This window comes from Hippocampus bargibanti, linkage group LG14, assembly GCF_051943395.1.
Source record: "Hippocampus bargibanti isolate YZ-2025 linkage group LG14, ASM5194339v1, whole genome shotgun sequence".
Taxonomy (NCBI): Eukaryota; Metazoa; Chordata; class Actinopteri; order Syngnathiformes; family Syngnathidae; genus Hippocampus; species Hippocampus bargibanti.
Window position 1 is genome coordinate 8,522,194 of NC_142747.1, and position 22,723 is coordinate 8,544,916.

The window sequence follows — 22,723 nt, forward strand, 5'->3', positions numbered from 1 at the left end:
TGTAAGAATCGCAGTCGTCAACAATGACGTGCCACATGCCGAAGTAACAAAATGAAATTGTTTGTGGACATAATTAAAAGAATACAAGTTGAAAAATAGCCAATACTAATTCATTCATGCAGCCAGTGTTCTGCCAGAACTGACTTGATGCTTCCGGATCGGGAAGCCACTCAAAAACCGTTTCCGTCGCCATTGCGGATTTTGGGACTGGAGATCAGTCGTTAATTCAGCCGCTATCCATTTTGCAATGCAAAGGGCTGAAACTAAAATCTGAAACATTGAGCATCTTTGCAGCTGAGACGTTTGGGTGACATTTTTAGTCGCAGTGCGTTTGTGTAGCCTTTTTGTCTCCACGGACTCGCTCCGACCTACACGTAACGTTAAAGAGGTCGTAAGCTAGCGCGGTGCTGCTGCTCTGCTAGCTAGCACGGCGGCTAAACACTTCAGCACTCTGGAGAACACCGAGGAAAACAGCATGTCTCAAATTTTGCCTATCCGCTTCCAGGAGCATCTACAGGTAGGTTGGCAGGTTCGCGACTTATATGAAACGTGCATCTATTTTTTCTATCAAGTTCCTCAAAAAGAAGTCGTTTTGACAGCTCGATAGCAAATTAAATACCCGCAGCAAATGAACGACCTCCCCTCCCCCGTTTAGCATCAGCTCACGAATAGGCTTCGAGGCTGCCATTTCACCAATGACACCGTGCAGACATATTCATATTTTGGCTCTTGCCAAGTTAACAAATGTATTTGCATTGAAATGTATACCTTTCTTTTTTGACCTGTACACGCCCCCGATTTTAAACGTTAGCCCGGACCGTCACGAATAAGTCGTGATGGATGCTCGCTATCACGTCATCTAATCACAGCTTCATGAGATGAGAGAGAGAGATTCACGAGGAATTTCAGTTAAAAAATGATCAGTAAGGTCTTGTGCTACATTTTCATCATCGAATAATAATAATACAGTTCATTTGAATTCTCACATTGGCCACGATGACAGGGACGTTGAATCGAGCAAGAAGCTGCGAAGCCGTGTGCAGATGCTCACTGACTCAACCATTCAGAACCTTAAATTTTTAAAATACAGTATTAGTTGTAGAAGTTACCGGTCTGATTACTCTGCGGTTTTGCAAAAAAACTGAGAGGCTTTTCCTATTCGATGTCGTCAAAATAAAACATCACTAGCTGATGTTACGTAATCCACAATAATAACCCAGGGTGCTTATGAATTGTTTCAGGAGTAAAACAAATGCATGATTGCAATTAATGGATGTTACACAACAGTTGAGCAGTTCATGATTTACACTTCATTTATTGATAATGAGTTGATTAACCCATGGAGGTCTGGATTTGGGATCACATTCAGAATAAAAAAACAAGACTGGTTTATCCAATTTTGATGAAAGTCCTTAAAACAATTCAGAATGAGTCTCAGTTGTGCGTTGCCTCCATGTGCTTGGATGACGTCCCTACAACTGTATATTTTTGTGTGTTTTATTTTTATTCTTTTTTAACATTTATATTCAGACTAACTCTCTTCCTATTCCAGCTCCAGAACTTAGGCATCAACCCGGCCAACATTGGGTTCAGCACTCTGACAATGGAATCGGATAAATTCATCTGTATAAGAGAGAAGGTGGGAGAACAGGCACAGGTTGTCATTATTGATATGGCCGATCCCAACAACCCAATTCGCAGACCTATCTCTGCAGACAGCGCCATCATGAACCCTGCTAGCAAAGTTATTGCACTTAAAGGTAAATGGCACCCCAAATGGTACGTCATTTATCCAGTATGGTGATTCTAAATTTACTTCAAATTCAAACCAAATAATGCCTGGCTAAATTGCAAACCTTTTCTGGACACCACAGGCTATCTCTGTAATTTATTCTGTCATCTGCCATTTTGATGTTCACACATAGGCCACCTCATTTGTTTGTCCGGCCATATAAAAAAGTATAATATTTATGTATGTGTTTTTTTTGCTGTGAATTTACACTGTTATTATTCAGTAAAAGTAATATTTTGAAAAAAAAGTCATGCTGTCATGAATGCTTTGTCTATTTTTGTTTTTTGCTCTTTTTTCATTTCCTTAATGCTTTCTTATGTTTGCAGACGGTGAGTTGAATTTTACACATCATGAGTTGTCAAAGTGTATTCCTGTATGCACAATACTGGTCATAGTCATAATGAATGCTTGAACTCAAAGCACACACCTGGAATTGCTTAACAAACCGTGTTGGGTAGAATATATATATATATATATATATATATATATATATATATATATATATATATATATATATATATATATATATATATATATATATATATATAACATCGGTTTCCATGAAAAAAACTTACTCTCGAGAAATATGATCATGACTACTTTGCTCTCTTTTTTTTGTAGTTGGAAAATGGGCAACTCACCAATCAATTCTCATTAATCCGTGATGTCAGTTTCAATGTATTAATTCATTCAGTTCTAGCAAGGTCCTCTAAAATATTCTTAAAATACATTGTTCATGTTTTTTTACTACTACAGTAAAACCATATTAACACATTACAAATCACTCATCATTTGGGGATATATAATGTATCTTTTGTAGACATAAATAACACTGCAGATTATATTTATGAACTAAACGTATTGTGTTAGTGCATCTGTCCAGCAACCTTCCATCATTACATCCCTTTGTGTGCTTTGTAGTTTCCACTTGCAAATCTGCATTCAGACCTAAGCCAAAGTATAATACCTCGTTTTAGAATTTCATTCTAATTTGTGTTACTTCTCTTAAATTGGTAAGCCACAGAGCTTCTCGTTTTTTGTAGATGGAGCTTCCTATATGATCTGCTTTGAGCAAAGTGGTTCAAGCCCATATTTCACTGAGCTGCGAGTATTTACGCATGTAGCGAATGTATTTTTTGTCCATAAAGCTTCCTGTGTTTTCGTTCTTTTTTGTCACAAAGAAATTCTGAACATATTTGGAAAAAAACAGGAACATTGAGTGTTATTGTTTTGCAACCCTTTAAGGAAAAAACAGAATTCGCTCTGTGCGCAAACACTCAGAAACATTCAATGCTCAACAAGATACAGGCTTAACCACGGGAATAAAATAAGAAGTCCATCCAGAAGATCGGTTGATGTATTTGTCATTGCATTAAGAAGACATTCAGACAGGAAGTACCGTTTTAAAATGAAGTTTGCTGGAAGAATATCGGAATATGGAAGATTTTGAGCAAGTTGGCCTCAGGTGTTGATATACTGAAAGACAGATTATTGGTAAATTGTTAAAAAAAAATGTTCCAAACCACAAATTATTTTGAGCACAAAATTTTCTACTTCCTCATCACTTGCCTGCCCCACACACACCATCCGGTGCTCCATTCACAAAGCTTCGAATGTTGCAACAACTCTATTAACCGAATCATGTCATGCAGCAGGTGTTAAAATGCACACACCTGGCCTGTGTATTCCCAGCGTGTATGAGAAAGCATGTTAACATATCATTGCCATTAATTCCTCAAATGTGCTTTTTAAAATAGCTCAGAATCTGCGTGTAGGGCGTAAGGGTCCAGATCCAAACCAGAATCTTCATATATATCTTATATATATATATATATATATATATATATATATATATATATATATATATATATATATATATATATATATATATGAAGATTCTGGTGTGTGTGTGTGTGTGTGTGTGTATATATGTGTGTATATATATATATATATATATATATATATATATATATATATATATATATATAGAGAGAGAAGAGAGAGAGAGAGAGATAGATAATTTAATATGTACATAACAGTCGATTCAAATTGATGATTTGATTGATGACTAAAACTATTGATGATATACAGTATATTTAATTTATCAGACTATCACGAATGTGGAATGTTGTCACAAAAGTATCCTCATTGACATGACCGAAGAGAAAGTGAAATGTGGCCACCAAGGCCATTGCAACACCAACTTGGATAAATAACAGAATCAAGACCTGGAAGTACATAGTGCTTTGCCAGTCTGAAGACAATTTGCACAAGTCTGTTAGACATTTTGTCCACATTATTTCAGGGCTTTGCATATTATCCCTTCACAGTGAATGCACTGAATGCAGATATCTACCACAATGTGGTTTTCCCTTTTGTTGGTCTTGTTTCTTGATTTGACCCTGTCTTGTTCTCTGCTGCTGAAAACAAACCAACCTACTCTGAACAACTGGAATTTTGTATTCCCAAATGGTATTTGTCCCCTTACCTGATCTGGCCCCATTTTGCAGTGTGAGTGACGAGTGATAGGTTATATTACTGAAATTTGTTTGGAATACAACTAGTTGGTAATTTCCAGCGTGTAGTGTCAGGGAGGTTAAAAAAAAAATCTCGTAAACTTTGACTTCAATACTTTCAGCCGCCAAGACCCTGCAGATCTTCAATATTGAAATGAAAAGCAAGATGAAGGCTCACACAATGACGGATGATGTGACCTTCTGGAAGTGGATCTCTCTCAATACCGTCGCGTTGGTCACAGACAACGCAGTCTACCATTGGAGCATGGAGGGCGACTCCCAGCCAATCAAAGTCTTTGACCGCCACTCCAGCCTTGCAGGCTGTCAAATCATCAACTATCGCACTGATGCGAAACAGAAATGGTTACTGCTCATCGGTATTTCAGCGCAGGTACTGACTTTGCGGTCATTAGCTTTTATGCAAACAAGTCGATCCATGTTTTCTGCCCGTATTTCATGTACCAGATTTTTTAATACTGTACATAGTGGTTTATATTGATCTGTCATGTGACCATCAGTGGTCACTGTTTTTCCAAGTGCATTCTGGGTAATTACTCCCTACAAATGGTGAACACTATATTGGTAATAATGTAGATATTTCGACCCACCTCATGATGGTTTTCAGCATTTTTCCATTAATTAGCTAAATGTATATTCTGTTTGTTGTTCAGTTTATTGGATTGTGTGGGGAAAATCCCAACAACGCGCCATTGGGATACAATGTGAATAATTTAAAATCTTTATACTTGCAGTAAGTTTTATAGTAAAATTCAACCGCATCACATCCCAGAGTGTGTCATTCATATTACTGCATATTTGTACCATATATAATTTATGTATTCCTTTTTTTTTGTTATGTTTTGGTTGATGTTCTCCAGCAAAACCGCGTTGTCGGAGCTATGCAGTTATACTCGGTGGACAGGAAGGTTTCTCAGCCCATTGAAGGTCATGCTGCAGGTTTTGCTCAATTCAAGATGGAAGACAACACAGAGGAATCAACGCTCTTCTGCTTTGCTGTTCGTGGACAGGCGGGTGGAAAAGTAAGATTGTTTACATGCGTCTGACTGACACACTATTTAAATTTTCCATGTCATCATGACGTGTTGTTGTTTTTTTCTGTTTCCTTTGGTTTTAGCTCCACATCATTGAAGTCGGCACTCCACCAACTGGGAACCAGCCCTTTCCAAAGAAGGCTGTAGATGTATTTTTCCCTCCAGAAGCCCAGAATGACTTTCCAGTTGCCATGCAGGTATGAAATGTAATAATGTAAGCCTGTACATGTAAACAAATGTTTTAAAACTGCATTGCATTCGTAAATCTAAAAATCATTGTGAAGTTAGTTTGGAATGTATTGCACAAACAGTTGTATTCATTCTAATTAACAGGCATTCTAATTATGTCGCTGTTGTTTGTATCTTTAGATAAGCTCCAAGCAAGATGTAGTCTTTCTCATCACCAAATATGGCTACATTCACCTGTACGACTTAGAAACTGGGACTTGCATCTACATGAACAGGATCAGTGGAGAGACCATTTTTGTCACTGCCCCTCATGAGCCCACCGCTGGTATCATTGGGGTCAACAGGAAAGGACAGGTATGAAAGAAATGTTTATGCACATTCCTTCTTCACATGAAACTGCAATACACTTGTATGTATGTGTGTATATGTATGTATATATGTATGTATGTGTGTATATGTATATGTATATATGTGTATATGTATGTACTATATGTGTATATATGTATGTACTATATGTGTATATATGTATATGTATATATGTGTATATATATATATGTATATGTATATAGGGTTTGATAGTGCCGTTGTTTCCACTCAATGACAGTTGAAGATTGTCTGCTCTTAAATCTCACCTGCACCGCTGCCATGCAAGCAAAGCCTCCTTGTACAGTACAGTGATACCTTGGCTTACGAACGCTTTAGCTAACAAACTTTTCACCTTACGAATATTAAATGCAAGAGAATATAATCTTGGCATACAAAGTAGTTTTTGGCGGACGAACCAAACCACACAGGGCCACCGTGGCTGGCGGACTAGTTTTCGGCAGATGAACACCAAACCACACGGTCGGACAGCGCCACGGTGGCTGGCAGACTAGTTTTCCACCCCCCCTCTCTGAGTGCAGATGTTTGTTATCTAGTGGAGTACTTTTGCGATTATGGGAGCGAAAAAGACCCCACCACAGGTTAGTGTTAAGCGTAAGAAAACATTAAAGAAAATTACAGTCGAGCAGAAGAAGGAGATCATCGAAAAACACGAACGAGGTGTGCGTTTTGTGTGATTTAGCATCCCAGTACCAGTATGCTAAGTTGACCATTGCTACGTGTGGCTAAGGGTGGTTCTATGTATTCTAAGCAACGGTCTCAGGCAATAGAAGAGGTTGAAAAACATCTGTTGATTTGGATTAACAAAAAGCAGCCAGCAGTGGACATTGGAGTGAGGGTATTATCGCAGAGAAAGCACGGCAACTTCACGCTGATATCATCAAGAGACAACTACATCAACGACCAACAGTACAGTTTATTTATTTAATTACAATACAATAGCACATTTATTATATGTCAAATAAGGTATAGTTTGTGTAGTTTTAAGGATTATTTCGTGGGAAATTATGTTTTATGGGTACGGGGAACGGATTATTCTAATTTTTAATGGTTTTCATGGGAAATAAATGTTTGGCAGACGAACTTTTTGCCTTATACACACTTTCTAGGAACCAAATAAGTTCATAAACTGAGGTATCACTGTGTATCAAAATGTGACACAGCACATAATAATTATAAGTATCGGTCACAATTAAGAATATCTCAATCAGATTAAGATGTTTGGAAATTATTTGGGATCCAATATGTAAATTAGAATTGCAAAATGTGCTCTCCAGGTGTTATCCGTATGCGTGGAAGAAGAGAACATTATTCCATACATCACCAATGTACTCCAGAACCCAGACCTGGCTCTCCGCATGGCTGTCCGCAATAACCTTGCCGGTGCTGAGGAATTATTCGCCCGCAAGTTTAACACCCTCTTTGCTGCAGGGAATTACTCCGATGCTGCCAAAGTGGCAGCCAATGCGCCAAAGGTACAGTCATGTGGTAGTTGCTAATTAAAATTGGGAGTATTGCATTGTGATTTAATTACTGGCTGTTTTATTTGTTTGTTTATTTATTTGTTTATGTTTGTTTTTTATTTTTCCAGGGTATACTGCGAACACCAGACACTATTCGCAGGTTCCAGAGTGTTCCCGCTCAACCAGGGCAGCGGTCACCATTGCTGCAGTATTTTGGGATCTTACTTGATCAAGGCCAGCTCAATAAGTTTGAGTCTCTCGAGCTGTGTAGGCCTGTCCTACAACAAGGCCGCAAACAGCTGCTGGAGAAATGGCTGAAAGAAGACAAGGTCTGTCTGTGCTCAATGGATTGGTTTTATCATTGACAATCACTTTCTCCTTCGGAATGGGCTTTTTGCACACTCCGATTTATATTTAGGGATTTATAAGTCCTGTTTTGATTCCAGCTGGAGTGCTCAGAGGAGCTTGGAGATCTGGTCAAGTCGGTGGATCCCACACTCGCCCTCAGCGTGTACCTGCGGGCAAACGTCCCCAACAAAGTCATTCAATGCTTTGCCGAGACTGGCCAGTTCCAGAAGATTGTACTGTACGCCAAGAAGGTTTGTTTCATATTTCATGTTTCATATTTGATGTATTTTTTTTAACCATATGTATGATTTTAGCAGTGATGTCTTTTTTTGAACTAAGGCAATCATCATTGAATCACTAAGGCCGGTCATGTTTTAAATGACAAATCACATTATTCTACAAGAGTCACCAAATAGTCCTTTTTTATGTGTCTAAGGTTGGTTACACTCCAGACTGGATCTTCCTGTTGCGGAATGTCATGCGGATCAGCCCTGAACAAGGGCTTCAGTTCTCCCAGATGCTGGTGCAGGATGAAGAGCCTCTTGCTGACATTACACAGGTACAAACAAATTAAGCCACAGCTTATCCTGCTTTTTTGGTGGTTAAAAGTATCTGCAAGTACAGAATACGTAGAGTCGATTGAGGTCATTAAATTGGGTTAACCACAAGTTTTTTTTCCTTCTAGATTGTGGATGTTTTCATGGAATATAACCTGATCCAGCAATGCACATCCTTTCTGCTTGATGCATTGAAGAACAACCGCCCCATGGAAGGACCGTTGCAGACACGTTTGCTAGAAATGAATTTGGTCCACGCCCCGCAGGTACACAAAGGCACTAAAATAGCTGAGAAGAAAATGGTCATTGTAATTAACTTGACTTTGAATGACTGACCACTTACGACTGAATCAAATTCTGATTTGTTTTTGTCTTTGTAACAGTCATTCACGTGAATGATAAAGTTTTTTTAAGCGTCTAAAATACTTAATATGATTTTTGCAGGTAGCAGATGCTATTCTGGGCAACCAGATGTTCACTCATTATGACCGTGCCCATGTGGCACAGCTTTGCGAAAAAGCTGGTCTCCTGCAAAGGGCGCTTGAGCATTATACTGATCTTTATGACATTAAGCGGGCTGTGGTACACACACACCTTCTCAACCCGGAGGTATGTTCAAAAAAGCATAAAAAGGAAAAAAAAGCTATTTCACATATTTGTTACTCATTTTTACTAATTTGTCTTCAAATAGTGGTTAGTCAATTTCTTTGGCTCGCTATCGGTGGAGGACTCTTTGGAATGTCTTCGGGCGATGCTTTCCGCTAACATCCGCCAGAACCTTCAGATCTGTGTACAGGTTGCCTCCAAGTACCATGAGCAACTCAGCACTCAGAGCCTCACGGAACTTTTTGAGTCGTTCAAAAGTTTTGAAGGTACACACCGAAACTCAGGTAGTTGGATGTTACCGTCGCCCAGTCACGTGATTTTATTGACTTGTCTATTTTTGTCTTTCAGGGTTGTTCTACTTCCTGGGTTCCATTGTCAACTTCAGTCAGGACCCAGAGGTTCACTTTAAATACATTCAGGCTGCCTGCAAGACGGGCCAAATCAAAGAGGTGGAAAGAATCTGCAGGGAGAGTAACTGCTATGACCCCGAGCGCGTGAAAAACTTCCTCAAGGTCAAAATGGCTTGCAAACTGCACACTTCGTACATGGTTAAACCTTTCTGACCCCATACATTAAAAGTTTTTTTTCATCCTTTGCAGGAAGCCAAGTTAACCGATCAACTGCCTTTGATCATTGTGTGTGACCGCTTTGATTTTGTACACGATTTGGTCTTGTATTTGTATCGCAACAGTCTGCAGAAATACATTGAGATCTACGTGCAGAAGGTACATTACTTTTTCCCGACCTTATATATCACCGTTTACCTTAAATTGGGCCAAAGTCTGACTCGGTGCATTTCTGATTTTCTGCAGGTTAACCCGAGTCGGCTGCCAGTTGTCATCGGTGGTTTGTTGGATGTCGATTGTGCCGAGGATGTGATCAAAAACCTGATCATGGTCGTCCGGGGACAATTTTCTACCGATGAACTCGTTGCTGAGGTGGAAAAGAGGAATCGGTAAGAAAAGGAGGAAAGTGACATGCACTGAAAGATCATTTTGGCTATAAATTAGTGCTTTCCAGCCACTGCCATGATAATTATCCATAAATGACATTTTTGTTTGGCCATGTGTAATGTGATTTTTTTTTTCCCTCATGTAAAACAATTGCCTCTGCCAAATAAAATTTACAAAACACTTGAAATGACTAAAATTCTCCGTTTTTGTTTTTTCCCAACAGTCTGAAACTTCTCCTTCCTTGGTTGGAGGCTCGTATCCATGAAGGCTGTGAGGAGCCTGCTACCCACAACGCCCTGGCTAAGATTTACATTGACAGCAACAACAACCCCGAGCGCTTCCTGAGAGAGAACCCATTTTACGACAGTCGTGTAGTGGGCAAATATTGTGAAAAGAGAGACCCCCACCTCGCCTGCGTGGCCTATGAAAGAGGACAATGTGACCAAGAGTTAATTCACGTGAGTTGTCGTCATCGAAGACCACAAGTATGACTTGGATTTATATGGGTGTGCATTTCCAACCGATTTTTGTTCAATGTGTCAGGTGTGTAATGAGAACTCGCTGTTCAAGAGTCTGTCGCGCTACCTGGTGCGTCGCAAAAATCCTGAACTGTGGGCAAGCGTGCTGCTGGAGACCAACAACTATAGAAGACCACTCATTGATCAGGTCTCACATCATTTTTATTTGATTGCAGATATTTTGACCTGATCTAGTAAACAGTTTTTTTCTACACCAAAGCAGCCTGGTTCTGCCCAGCACAGTCATTTTTCCGTCTCACTTTTTGGGAACCGTCTGCTGATAATAAAATTGTTTCAGAGGACAACTTCCAATCTGGTTCTAAAACCCGGGCCGAGTAGATACATGTCTTTTCTTTAAGGCAGAGTTTTTCCAACACGTGTCACGGCACACAGATGTCCATTTGATAAGCTCTAATTTTCTTCGTTTCCAATCACCACAAAAAAACATTGGCTGAGTCTCCCCACTCTTGAAATCTACTTGCAGAGCCCGAGATATGTTTTTCGTAAGTATTGTGAGATTTTGCTTCAAGACTGATGTCAGACTGTGATGCAGGTTGTCCAGACTGCTCTAACAGAGACGCAGGATCCTGAGGAAGTGTCTGTTTCGGTGAAGGCTTTCATGACTGCTGACCTTCCCAATGAGCTCATTGAGCTTCTGGAGAAGATTGTCTTGGACAACTCCGTCTTCAGCGAGCACAGGTATAATGCAAATTATGATGTATTTTTAGTTATCATTATTATGATTATTATTAGCCATAGTAGTAGGAGTATTGTTGTTGTTATTATTATTATTATTATTATTATTATTGTTGCTATTATTGATGTAATATAATTAATAATTATGAGTATTATTTAATTTAGTTAGTTTATTTATTTATTTCCCGTATTTTCCGGTGTATAAGGCGCACCTGAATATAAGGCGCACCCCCAATGAATGCTCATTTTCAAACTTTTTCCATATACAGTTCTGTATAAGGTGAACCATAAATGAATAAAATCAGTTTTCCTATTTTAATATAGAAATATATAAACAAATTCTAAATAAAAGGCACATTACATTATAAGGTGCGACAGTAGAGGCTTGGGTTACGTACGACCTCTGCAGGGGGAAATGGAGTCCGTGGCTGCTGACAGTGGTTGCGAGACCTGTAGTTGCTTAATATGACTTCACATATAAGGTGCAACTGCGTATCAGGGTCATCTTTTCAAGAAACTGAAGGCTTTTGGGTGCACCTTATACACCGGAATTTATTATATATATATATATATATATTTTTTTTTTTTTACCAAAGCCCAAAAATTCTCACTGACATCTCCTTATCTTGTATATGTTTTAGAAACCTTCAGAATCTGCTCATCCTGACAGCGATCAAAGCTGATCGAACCCGGGTCATGGAGTACATTAACCGTTTGGACAATTATGATGCCCCAGATATTGCAAATATCGCCATAAGCAATGAGCTGTTTGAGGAGGCGTTTGCTATTTTTCGTAAATTTGATGTCAACACGTCTGCCGTGCAAGTGAGCAATTTCTTTGATTTTTTTTTTTGAGCTTTGTGATTTTATTCCTTTATATTTATCCTTCCTTTATATTTGATTGGAACACTCCCCCGTTATATTTAGGTTCTGATCGAGCACATTGGTAACTTGGATCGAGCGTACGAGTTTGCCGAGCGTTGCAATGAACCTCCCGTGTGGAGTCAGCTAGCGAAGGCCCAGTTGCAAAAAGGCCTCGTCAAAGAAGCTATCGACTCGTACATCAAAGCCGATGACCCCTCCGCTTACATGGAGGTGGGACAAGCCGCAGCTCAAAGTGGTAAGACTTTTGGACTTTCCAAAGAATACACGACAAGTGTAGAATTTCGAACACAATCACATTTTAAATGATATGCTATGCTGCGTGTAGGAAACTGGGAGGACCTTGTAAAGTTCCTGCAGATGGCGCGAAAGAAGGCCCGCGAGTCCTATGTTGAAACTGAGTTAATCTTTGCGCTGGCGAAGACGAACCGCCTTGCCGAGCTGGAAGAGTTCATCAATGGACCCAATAATGCCCACATCCAACAAGTAGGTTCAAATCTATCACTTCTCAACAATTTTTTTTCTCGGCTTATCAAGTTAAGTCAAAGTCAACTTTATCTTTTTCGTACTTTTTGTTTGTTTGTTTGTTTGTTTTTTTAGGTGGGCGACCGTTGCTATGATGATCAGATGTATGAGGCAGCCAAGCTGCTTTACAACAACGTGTCCAATTTCGGTCGCCTGGCTTCCACTCTGGTCCACCTAGGAGAGTATCAGGCGGCGGTGGATGGAGCTCGCAAGGCTAACAGCACACGTACATGGAAAGAGGTGAGAAATGGCTGATTACTTTGTGTAAGCTCTCAGTCGTACAGGAGTGGTCCATCGATGAAAAGGTTCCTTCAGCCGTCATCTCTACTTCTTTGAAGGTGTCGGACGTTTCACTTCTCATTTCGCTGACGAAGCTTCTCGGATGAGAAGTGACACATCCGACACCTTCAAAGAAGTACAGATAACGGCAGTTTTGTGCTTTTATCTTGTGTTAAAATGTGATCAAATAGCATGTACTATTGTTTGGGTCTATTTCTCATTTGTAGGTATGCTTTGCATGCGTCGATGGGAAAGAGTTCAGGCTTGCTCAAATGTGCGGCTTGCACATTGTGGTACACGCCGACGAGCTGGAGGAACTCATCAATTACTACCAGGTACAAAGCACGACAATGCTTTTTGCGTGTGCGCTAACCGGAATTGTCAAAGTTGGACATCGAGGACGACAGATTCTTGAAAAGCATTGAGTGAGGTTTAATGTCTTGGTTTCTTCAGGATCGCGGCTACTTTGAGGAGCTGATCACCATGCTAGAGGCTGCTTTGGGATTGGAGCGAGCTCACATGGGAATGTTCACAGAGCTGGCCATTCTCTACTCTAAATTCAAACCCCAGAAGATGAGGGAACACCTTGAACTGTTTTGGTCCCGTGTAAACATTCCAAAGGTATACAGTACAGCCACAACGAAACCCCACTTCACTTATAAACTACATGAAAAAGTATATGTACCGTATATACCGTATTTTCCAGTGTATAAGGCACACCGGAGTATAATGTGCACCTTCAATGAATGAAAAAAGTTTATATACATATAATATAGAAATAGATAAAGTTTTCCAAATAAAAGGCACACCACATTATAAGTAGAGGCTGGGGTTACGCACTACTTCTTCCATGGGGGGAAATGGTGTCGCTGGCTGCTGACAGTAGTTGCAAGACCGTTTGTGGCTCAATATTTATTTCATCACATATTAGGCGCACTGGAGTATAGGGCGCAAGGTCATCTTTTGAAGAAAAGCAAGGCTTTTGGGTGCGCCATATACACCAGAAAATACGGTATTTACCTGAAATCATATTGTTTGGAGGTCTTTGTTATGACCCAATGGCTTTTTATTTATGGGAATTTTAAGGTTCTCAGGGCAGCTGAGCAAGCCCACCTCTGGGGAGAGCTGGTGTTCCTCTACGATAAATACGAGGAATATGACAATGCCATCATCACCATGATGAACCATCCTTCTGACGCTTGGAAAGAAGGCCAGTTTAAAGACATTGTCACCAAGGTGGGGGTCTTGTACTAAACTAATGTGTTTACTGTCGCTGTCAAGTGTAACCTGTAATGTATTTTTCAATCTAGGTCGCCAACGTGGAGCTGTACTACAAAGCCATTCACTTTTATCTGGAATTTAAGCCTTTACTATTAAATGACTTGCTCATCGTTCTCTCTCCAAGACTGGACCACACACGCGCTGTAAATTTTTTCAGCAAGGTGAGCAGCTTCCTATACATTTTATGCCAATGTGTTGGGGGCCAGTGTATCTTTTGTGCGTTTGACAAAAGCACAACCACCAACAAATATTGGCCAAAATATTGATATTTGTCTCCACATCACGGGTGAAGCTGCTTTTTCTTTTTTTGAAACTCAAATGGTGTTGAATGCGGTACCTTGTTTTTTGTCCTGCTTCAACAGCTGCCCTGGTTTAAAGTTGTCATCTGCAAGTCGTCTTTCCAGGCTCTCTCGTGTTGCCTTCAGGCAAAATTGGAAAGTGGACTTGCGGTAGTTGAGAGTCCCGGGACGTTCGGCAACAGATGTTAGGGTTATTTATTAATGAAGCAGGAATCAAAAGTAAGAGCAAAAAGATTCTTTAATCTTTGGGACGTCACATAATGGAGCTGCCTGCAACCACTGGTGGAGGCAGCTCGCGCGGATGGTAGTGGTGTGAAGAGAAGAGAGAGAGAGGGAGCTGTTTGGGAGAGCTTTTGTAAAAAGTGTCAGGATTGACCAGATGGATAAAAACGGAAGTCTGAGAAAATAAAACGCCGTTTAAAATATGTTTGTATAGTGAATTGCCTTAATGTTTTTCATTTCTGATTCATTATTCAGGTGAAGCAGGTACCTCTGGTCAAACCATATTTGAGGTCTGTACAGAATCACAACAACAAGTCGGTCAATGAATCCCTCAACAATCTTTTCATCATCGAAGAAGACTACGCGGTATGATTTGACACTCTCACATAGCGCCGTTATTGTCATTTAATTTCATGTTATATGCCGTTTGTTTTCTCACCCCGTATTGCTATTTCCAGTCCCTACGCACTTCCATTGATGCCTACGACAACTTTGACAACATCTCGCTCGCCCAAGGACTCGAGAAACACGAGTTGATCGAGTTTAGGAGGATCGCAGCGTACCTCTTCAAGGGCAACAACCGCTGGAAACAGAGCGTTGAGCTTTGCAAGAAAGACAAGCTCTACAAGGTGCTTTGAGACTGCTTAAGTCATTCACTGCCAGACGTGCAAAAATGTGTCTACTCCAGTGCCAGGGTTTTTGTCATTATCACTCAAATTCCAGGACCCACAGAATATTAAGTTTTAGGACTACATAACATTCAATTAAACATAAGAAACTTTAGGCTTTCATCTTTCATCAGAAAAAAAAGACTTACAGTGCCTTGCAAAAGTATTTGGCCCCGTTAAATCCTGCAACCTTTCGCCACATTTCAGGCTTAAAACATAAAGATGTATAAAAAATTGTCAAGAATCAACAACAAGTGGGACACAATCGTGAAGTGGAACAACATTTAATTATAGGGGCCGAATAATATTGCACGCTCCACTTTTCAGTTTTTTATTTGTTAAAAAAGTTTAAATTATCCAATACATGTTGTTCCACTTCACGATTATGTGCCACTTGTTGATTCTTGACAAAAAAAAATCATATCTTTATGTTTGACGCCTGTAATGTGGCGAAAGTTTGCAAGATTCAAGGGGGCCGAATACTTTTGCAAGGCACTATAATTCCTAAAGGATATAGGTTTGGAATTATATGACCTTGAACTGAGGGTGGCTGTCCAAAATACAATACATACATATTGGTTTATATAGCGCTGAACAACAGCTGAAGCTGGAATAAAGTGCTAACATGGAAAAAAGGAAATTCTCTTCCCTTGTGGAAGGGAAAAAAACATTGCCAGAGGTCTGGCCAGCGCTTTATTGGCATCCAAGGAAAAAAAATCAATACCTGGACAAATTTCGGAATGGCGCTCTACGTCATATTTTCAATTCCTGAATTTGTGAATGGGAGTAAATGTGTTAATATGTTGACCAACTCAAGCATTAACATAGCGCTATTTGTTTTTATGTTCCCTTGTGCAGGATGCCATGCAGTATGCGTCTGAGTCCAAAGATATTGAACTGGCAGAGGAACTTCTCGCATGGTTCCTGGAGGAGGACAAGAAGGAGTGTTTCGCTGCTTGCTTGTTCACTTGCTACGATTTGTTACGGCCTGACGTGGTGCTCGAGACCGCTTGGAGGCACAATATCATGGATTTCTCCATGCCATACTTCATCCAGGTCATGAGGGAATACCTCAGTAAGGTAGGTCGTACACACACACACATACACAGGAAGGAAATAAAACACCACTGGATAACATACGGTGGTTGTACGAATACAGGTGTAGGATAAGTGAACACCCAAAGCTAAATGCAATAATAGAAAAGGAACTTAGTTCCGAAGTTACTTTTCCCCCTTGTGGCCGAATGTTGGACAGTAATTTTCAGAAAGTATCACAAGGACCGCCTCTTAAATGGAACTTTGGAATGAATGTTTCCCTTCCAGGCAAACTTTGCCTGAGTTGTTTGTACCGATAGGGAGTAAATATATTCTCTCACGACATTTTGTTTGCAAACACTATTTAACATCAGGCAGTGAAGCATTGTTCCCCATGCCTGCATCGGAGTCTCTACATGTTTATTTTTTGCTCCTCTTGATTCTCATTTTCCTTCTGACCTTCATGTGCCATCACTAGTTTGATGTCATTATTTTTCACTCAAGCTATTTTCCCATACAAATGTGCTCCAGGGGACGGGGGGGGGGGGGGGGGTGTTACGACAGATTTAATCTCTTTTCAAGGTAGATGGAATAAAACTGAGGTCATAGCAAGCAGCAGATGTGAGAGCGGCGCTGTTATGGCAAGTTACTGGGGGGCATTCACGACTTCTATCATAATTATTATTAACCGATGATGCAGTGTTACAGTGGCCCTCTGTGTTTAGTGCAAAAGGGTACTGGTTGAGATGCGTTCAAAAACTCATCATCAACCTGTTTTGTGCATTTGTGATTTTATATGCATCATTTTAGCCGATGCATTAAACCAATCGGAAATTCTCAGGAGAGAACATAGCAATTGTACTTCATTACACACGCACGAGAGAAGTTTGGAGAGGAAAGATGCCTTGCTCAAGGGTGAATCTGCCAAAAAATCCTGGCAAACCTGCGGTCAAATTCTTAACTAGTGCTTCAATAGTGACTTTCACATCTATCGTTTGTATTTTTGTTGACCATGAGATACCAAAGTTACCTGGAGTATTCATTTTTATCAGAAGTGGCATGATGACCTCCATCCTCTCTTTGTTTTGCGTTGTTTAAATCCCATATGCTTGTCTCTCACTGTCCGTTTCTATTGTGGGAAACTTTCACTGGCTTTTTTTCCCTTAAGTTGCCTCTCTGAATTTCCTTTCCAGGTTGACGCGATAAAGGAAAAGGTGAACGTTGAATCCGTTTCCTAATCATCCTGATTGACTCGCTCTCCTATAACCTGTAGTAGTTTGGGGAGGGGTAAAATTAGCAGTAACTGCATGAATTCCCCCCTCCCACGTTGTCACTATGCTGCTTTCCTGTTTCCAACTTTCTGCATCTTCACTAGACCACTTACCAATTTCGCCATCATCCAAAGTGGGGCTCTTCACATTGCACATTTTAAGGGTCTGCTGCTGGGCTGTTAGCTAGAAGAGGCTTTGATCCAAAGATCACACAAACAATCAGACAACCCGGGGGCACCATCCAATGCTAAATGAAACAATAATCTCTTGGTGGAGGTTGACGGTCATCAGCCAGCCAAGCCTTCAATCCCACTTTTGTATCAGCGAGTGAAAAGTGCCACTTTGGATCGCGACCCGCGGTGTCAGGTCTATTTCTAGCATACATTTAGATGACTTTTCAAGTTATATTGATTCTGACCAACCCCATTTTCAACACCATCCTGTTATTTATTAGTCGTCAACATTTCCTCCGGGTAGACAATGAGTTTCAATTCTTTCTCCCTGATCTTTTCCCCCGTATTTCTTTTCACGATACAATACAATAAAATAAAATACAATACATATAGATTTATATAGCGCTTTATTTGCTATATTCCTGGATTCATTCCTGTTGCTGGAAAAGTTCATTAAACTACTATAAGGTATTTGTGTGTAGCGATTTTTATTTATTTATTTATTTATTTATTTATTTATTTATGTGTCTGTCTATTTATGTTTATTTATATATTTCTAAATGTATTTATTTATTAATTAATTAATGTATTTCAAGCCTCCCTCCCAAATTGTCTGAACAGTTAAAAGCAAACAATGTGCAGCTTGGCTAGTTTATTCGGTGAAGTTACATGATGAAGTGTAGAGCAACACGCAAGCGCAGGAATGCATCTGGGCTGCGCCCTCGCGCCATTTATTAGGAGACACTAATAAGAAATATTGTGTTAAATCTGTTCTGTTTGTCTTCTCTGTAAAACAGTGGAATATCAAAATGGCACGGGATTGATTCTGTAGCAACGAAAGAAAATAGATTATGTATGAATACATTTGAGAAATTGGTTAAATATTAGAAAAATAGATTTTAGTCAAATGATGTTTTTTTTAATTTACAATTTAGAAATATCACGCGCCAATGAATGGAATTTGGTTTATTTCAGTCCGTTTTGCATACTTCGACAATTTTGTTAAATCGGGCCCATCTACGTATTTTAGAATTTGCCCCCCTTTTCAGACACAATGGGGCACACTGGCCCCCTTTTTTATTTCCCAGATGCATCCCTGCGTGCGTTGCCCCGCCCCTCGGTAACATCAGGAGCGCCGGAGATACCGTTGTTGGCTGTGCCTGCTTCTAGAAACCTCTCAAAATAGCTGCACTTCCTTCCTCCCTCCACTATGGCGCTGCGCTTCTCTTTTCTCTTTCTCACGCATTCGTAAAAGTGGAACGTAACCAAAAACGACTGCTGTCGCATGTGTCTCAACCCTTCTCTTTTCAAAATGCAAGAGCCTGCACAACCAGGTTGACTGACAATGTAGGGTACCACACAGTATGTAGAGAACTGACCCCAGTACCAGAACAGGGACATCTCACGTGTCCTGTACTTCATCAAAGCTCAAGGCTCTATACTTGAAGCTACCTTATTTTCTTAACTTTCTTTGCTGGCTGCTTAATTTTCTGCTTGCCAACTACTAAAGGTAAAAAATATATATTATAGCCTCAAGAAAGATCACACCTCTCCACCTAATAAAAAGTTCAATAAGTTGCCTTTGAGGAGATATATTGTACTTTTTGGGCTCAAAATTCCCACCGATTAAAAGTATAGCGCACACTCTACACCGCCTGCTTTTGTTTGGCTGAAGTTAGCCGATGCCGCAAATATTAGTTTTTTCTGGGCAACCAAAATTTGTTACATTTTTTTTAATTGCAACCGAAAAAAATACTGTACAGTAGGACCTGTTTTCCTCAAGTTTCAATTTGAAAATGATGGATGTTATAATAAAACAGTTTTAACATTGATGACAAAGGTGTTTTGTGTTGCTCTTGTACCACATTTTAATTGTGACACAAGTAATAATAATAATACATTTCATTTATAAGCGCGTTTCAAAACTCAAGGTCACTTTACAGTCACAGGATGAGTTTTTCTGTGGGTGAGCAGCGGCAGCCACACGCGGCAGCATTCACTCAGCAATGTTAATCGTTAATATGGGAGTGTTTGGAGGGGGGGGTCAAGAACGAAACACTACCTTATATATTGAGTGCTTCTTGTCTGTTTTTCTTCTCACTTGGTCCTCTTATCACCCTTTCGCTTCTCTGTCGTTTACAGTAAGCCGTCAAATTATTCTGTGGTACGCAGATGTTTTCTGACATCCCGTAGTTCACTCGTAAATGTTGGTCAAATTGTATTTTGGACATTGCATTGTATACTGAAAATGTTTATTTTGCTGACCGCAATATGTCACAGCAGGAAACTTTTGGATGTTCTCGTGGTCTTCCTTTGAAATTATTCTGTCGAGGTCCACAAATATTTTGTTCTAAAATCAGTCTATTTTTTTTGTTAGAAAAACCATAGATAAGAAGTGGCTTGTACTGGTGCCGGGTTCCTTCTCAACATACTCTCGAATGATAGAGTAGATGACTGGGGTGGCTGGATGGATGGGTGGGACCATTATTGCCATAATTTGTGCTGATATCCCCCGTAACTCCCACATTAGACAGTGTGTCCTTTTAAAAAAAAAAGGCAAATCGGACGGTAATCACTCTTAGTGCTTTAGTTGTGCTGTCTAGTCAGTTAACGGAGGACCTCCAGCTGCACGTTTTCACTTAAATGTGGACGGTGCTCGTCGCCGACTGTCAAGAATGGTCCCATCCTTCAGCCAGTGAAATAACACCGAGGTCAGTTTTTTTTTTTTTTTTTTACCAACCTGGCATCTTCGCAAGCCTCTTGGCCCAAGCTGCGAAACCCACTGAGCCATCGATCATTTGGGTCTCACGCCACTGTTTTCTTCTCCTCAGGTGGACAAACTTGAAGCCTCCGAGTCCCTGAGGAAACAGGAGGAGCAAGCGTCGGAATCTCAACCGATTGTTTATGGTAAACGCATTGCGCCACTGTTAACTCTGTCGATTACTGTTTTTTTTATTTTTTAAAGCAGTTAGATGTCTCTTTGCTGGCTGTAGAAAATGATTGCTATTTGTGACACTGGGGTGTTTGTAGATAGAAGTGTAATTTGATCTCTGATTGCACCTGTATCTAAAAATGAATGTGTCTCAAATCATATTTCTCATTGAAATGAATGGAATTGCAATTAATCTGTTCCAGCTCATCTAAAAAAATGTAGGTTTGTAAAATTAATATTTAACATCATCGTTCGGCACCAATAGATTTCAGAAAGGTTTGAATTCACTGTAACAAAGTCTAAAAAACACACATTTGCTCAACACGTTCATGAATCATCCTTCCTTCTGAATTAATCTAGCGTTGACTTGTCCCTAAAATCAAACAAACAAACACATAAATATATTAACATAAATAAAAGAATGGACGGATATGAATGAATGAATGAATGAATGAATGAATGAATGCCAAAATCACAATGTTTAAGGAAAAAAAACAAAAAATAAATAGAAAAATAGAATCGAGCCCAAGTGTCACATGCGTCATCGCAAGCTTTGTTGATGCAAGCTAATTGTTCTGTGTGCTTTGCAGGCACACCACAGCTGATGCTCACGTCAGGCGCCAACGTTGCCGTTCCCCCTCAGCAGGCTTACGGCTACGGGTACACAGCAGCACCGGGTTACGGGCAACCTCCACAAGCCAACTTTGGTTACAGCATGTGAACAACCTCTTCCGCCAGCATTTTTTTCTTCGCCCTCATTCCCATCCACCTGTCCCTCTCTTTTCATTCTACTCCAGCCTCAACTGAGGCTACAAGCAAGCATAAATCACTTTTATTTTCAATTCATTTTGTTCCTGTTACAACTATGTTTTCCACCTGTTTGAAGAAAAATGTGTCCATGCTCTGAAGGACTTTTATTTGTATTGTTTGAACTGAAATTGGACCACATTTGCATTCCCCACATTCCATATTTATGACCCCCCACCCCTAAGAATTGATTTTATTTTTTTGGTATGTTCCTGTGATGTTATTTATTTGAATAATTTGTCGTAAATGGACTTGCTGAAGCTGAGCAAACTTTGAAGTCGCTTGGAGAGGAGCATTGGGTTTTGCACTCGTAAAGAAATTCCTGTGGAGGGGACGCTCTTACGTTTTGATGTAGGGAACATGTGACCAGCTTAACCGTGTCTCGTTTTGTCTGTACAATGCATTACATTGTTGTATATTTTGAGGAGGAGAAAAAAATGGTTCCATAGAGTATTCGAACATATATCGCCATTTGGATGGCTACCCCTAGCAACACAAAGTACATTCATGATAGTATATTCTGCACAGGTGTGTAGCTTTATGGAGTCTTAAATGCATTCAGACATATGTCACTTTATGATTGAGATTGTGTGTGTGAGACCTAATGACGGTCTGAATAAGAATTTTACCACCCCCACCACCCCCTTGCCCCTTCTCTCCAAAACCCTGTATGGTTGGTCCACGATTGATATTAGCTCCCTTATGTATGTTTAGGTGACCTCTTGTCGTGTGTACAGTGCTTGTGTGAGACTATATTTGTGTATGTGCAAGGGCATGACCATGCAGACCTTTCCCGCGTGTGGGTGTGTGCGCACGTGTGTGTGTTTATGGTGAGCCCTCTTCGGTGAGGTTTGTTATGCCCGGTTTTGTGACGTTTCCCTCAGATGTTTTTTTTTCGGGTGTGTACAGATGTGATCATAACTTTAAACCTTGTAGACGGTGAGAAAATGTTCCCACACCGAACATCCTCCCAAAACGACAAAAAAAGACTTTTTGATGTCCAAATGACAGCTCGATGAATCCCACATGTAGGTTGCATGTGTTTAGATGGTTAAGAAAAATCGGTGTCGGTTCCTCCACGACGTTGTTAAATAACAGCCAAAATTTACCTAAATGTACTTAACATCCTTCAAATGGCGTACACATTATAAAGTGTCACTCTCCATCAGTTGAATTCCTTTTTTGTCACACATATGAATAAACAAAAGGGGTTCTGTCAAAGTAGAATATGACCTAAGTCAAAGGGAAGTAGCCTCAATAAAAAGTCAAAAGTGT

At 40.0% G+C, this 22,723-nt stretch overlaps 1 protein-coding gene across 2 annotated transcripts; it reads left to right on the forward strand.

Annotated features, from left to right (window-relative positions):
* The first annotated feature begins 164 nt into the window (after positions 1 to 164).
* Positions 165 to 22,723, forward strand: LOC148888164 (clathrin heavy chain 1-like). Of its 2 annotated transcripts, XM_089014514.1 has the most exons (33): positions 165 to 517; positions 1,553 to 1,760; positions 4,431 to 4,699; positions 5,187 to 5,348; positions 5,444 to 5,557; positions 5,730 to 5,903; positions 7,211 to 7,408; positions 7,525 to 7,725; positions 7,843 to 7,995; positions 8,181 to 8,303; positions 8,430 to 8,567; positions 8,746 to 8,910; positions 8,993 to 9,173; positions 9,256 to 9,419; positions 9,507 to 9,632; positions 9,720 to 9,862; positions 10,084 to 10,318; positions 10,404 to 10,526; positions 10,932 to 11,077; positions 11,716 to 11,899; positions 12,002 to 12,194; positions 12,285 to 12,442; positions 12,557 to 12,721; positions 12,988 to 13,095; positions 13,214 to 13,381; positions 13,847 to 13,996; positions 14,071 to 14,202; positions 14,818 to 14,928; positions 15,021 to 15,191; positions 16,089 to 16,310; positions 17,459 to 17,479; positions 20,541 to 20,616; positions 21,232 to 22,723. In XM_089014514.1, the coding sequence occupies exons 1-33, from the start codon at positions 476 to 478 to the stop codon at positions 21,360 to 21,362; spliced, it is 5,055 nt and encodes a 1,684-aa protein (XP_088870640.1). In that variant the 5' UTR covers positions 165 to 475; the 3' UTR covers positions 21,363 to 22,723. The 2 variants fall into 2 exon arrangements, with proteins under 2 accessions (XP_088870640.1, XP_088870641.1); XM_089014515.1 differs by lacking the exon at positions 17,459 to 17,479.

Coding starts and splice junctions, on each gene's coding strand:
- LOC148888164 (XM_089014514.1), top strand. CDS start 476: ATGTCTCAAATTTTGCCTATCCGCTTCCAGGAGCATCTACAG. Junction 5,904..7,210: donor GGGTCAACAGGAAAGGACAG/GTATGAAAGAAA, acceptor TGTGCTCTCCAG/GTGTTATCCGTATGCGTGGA. Junction 13,997..14,070: donor TTAAAGACATTGTCACCAAG/GTGGGGGTCTTG, acceptor TTTTCAATCTAG/GTCGCCAACGTGGAGCTGTA.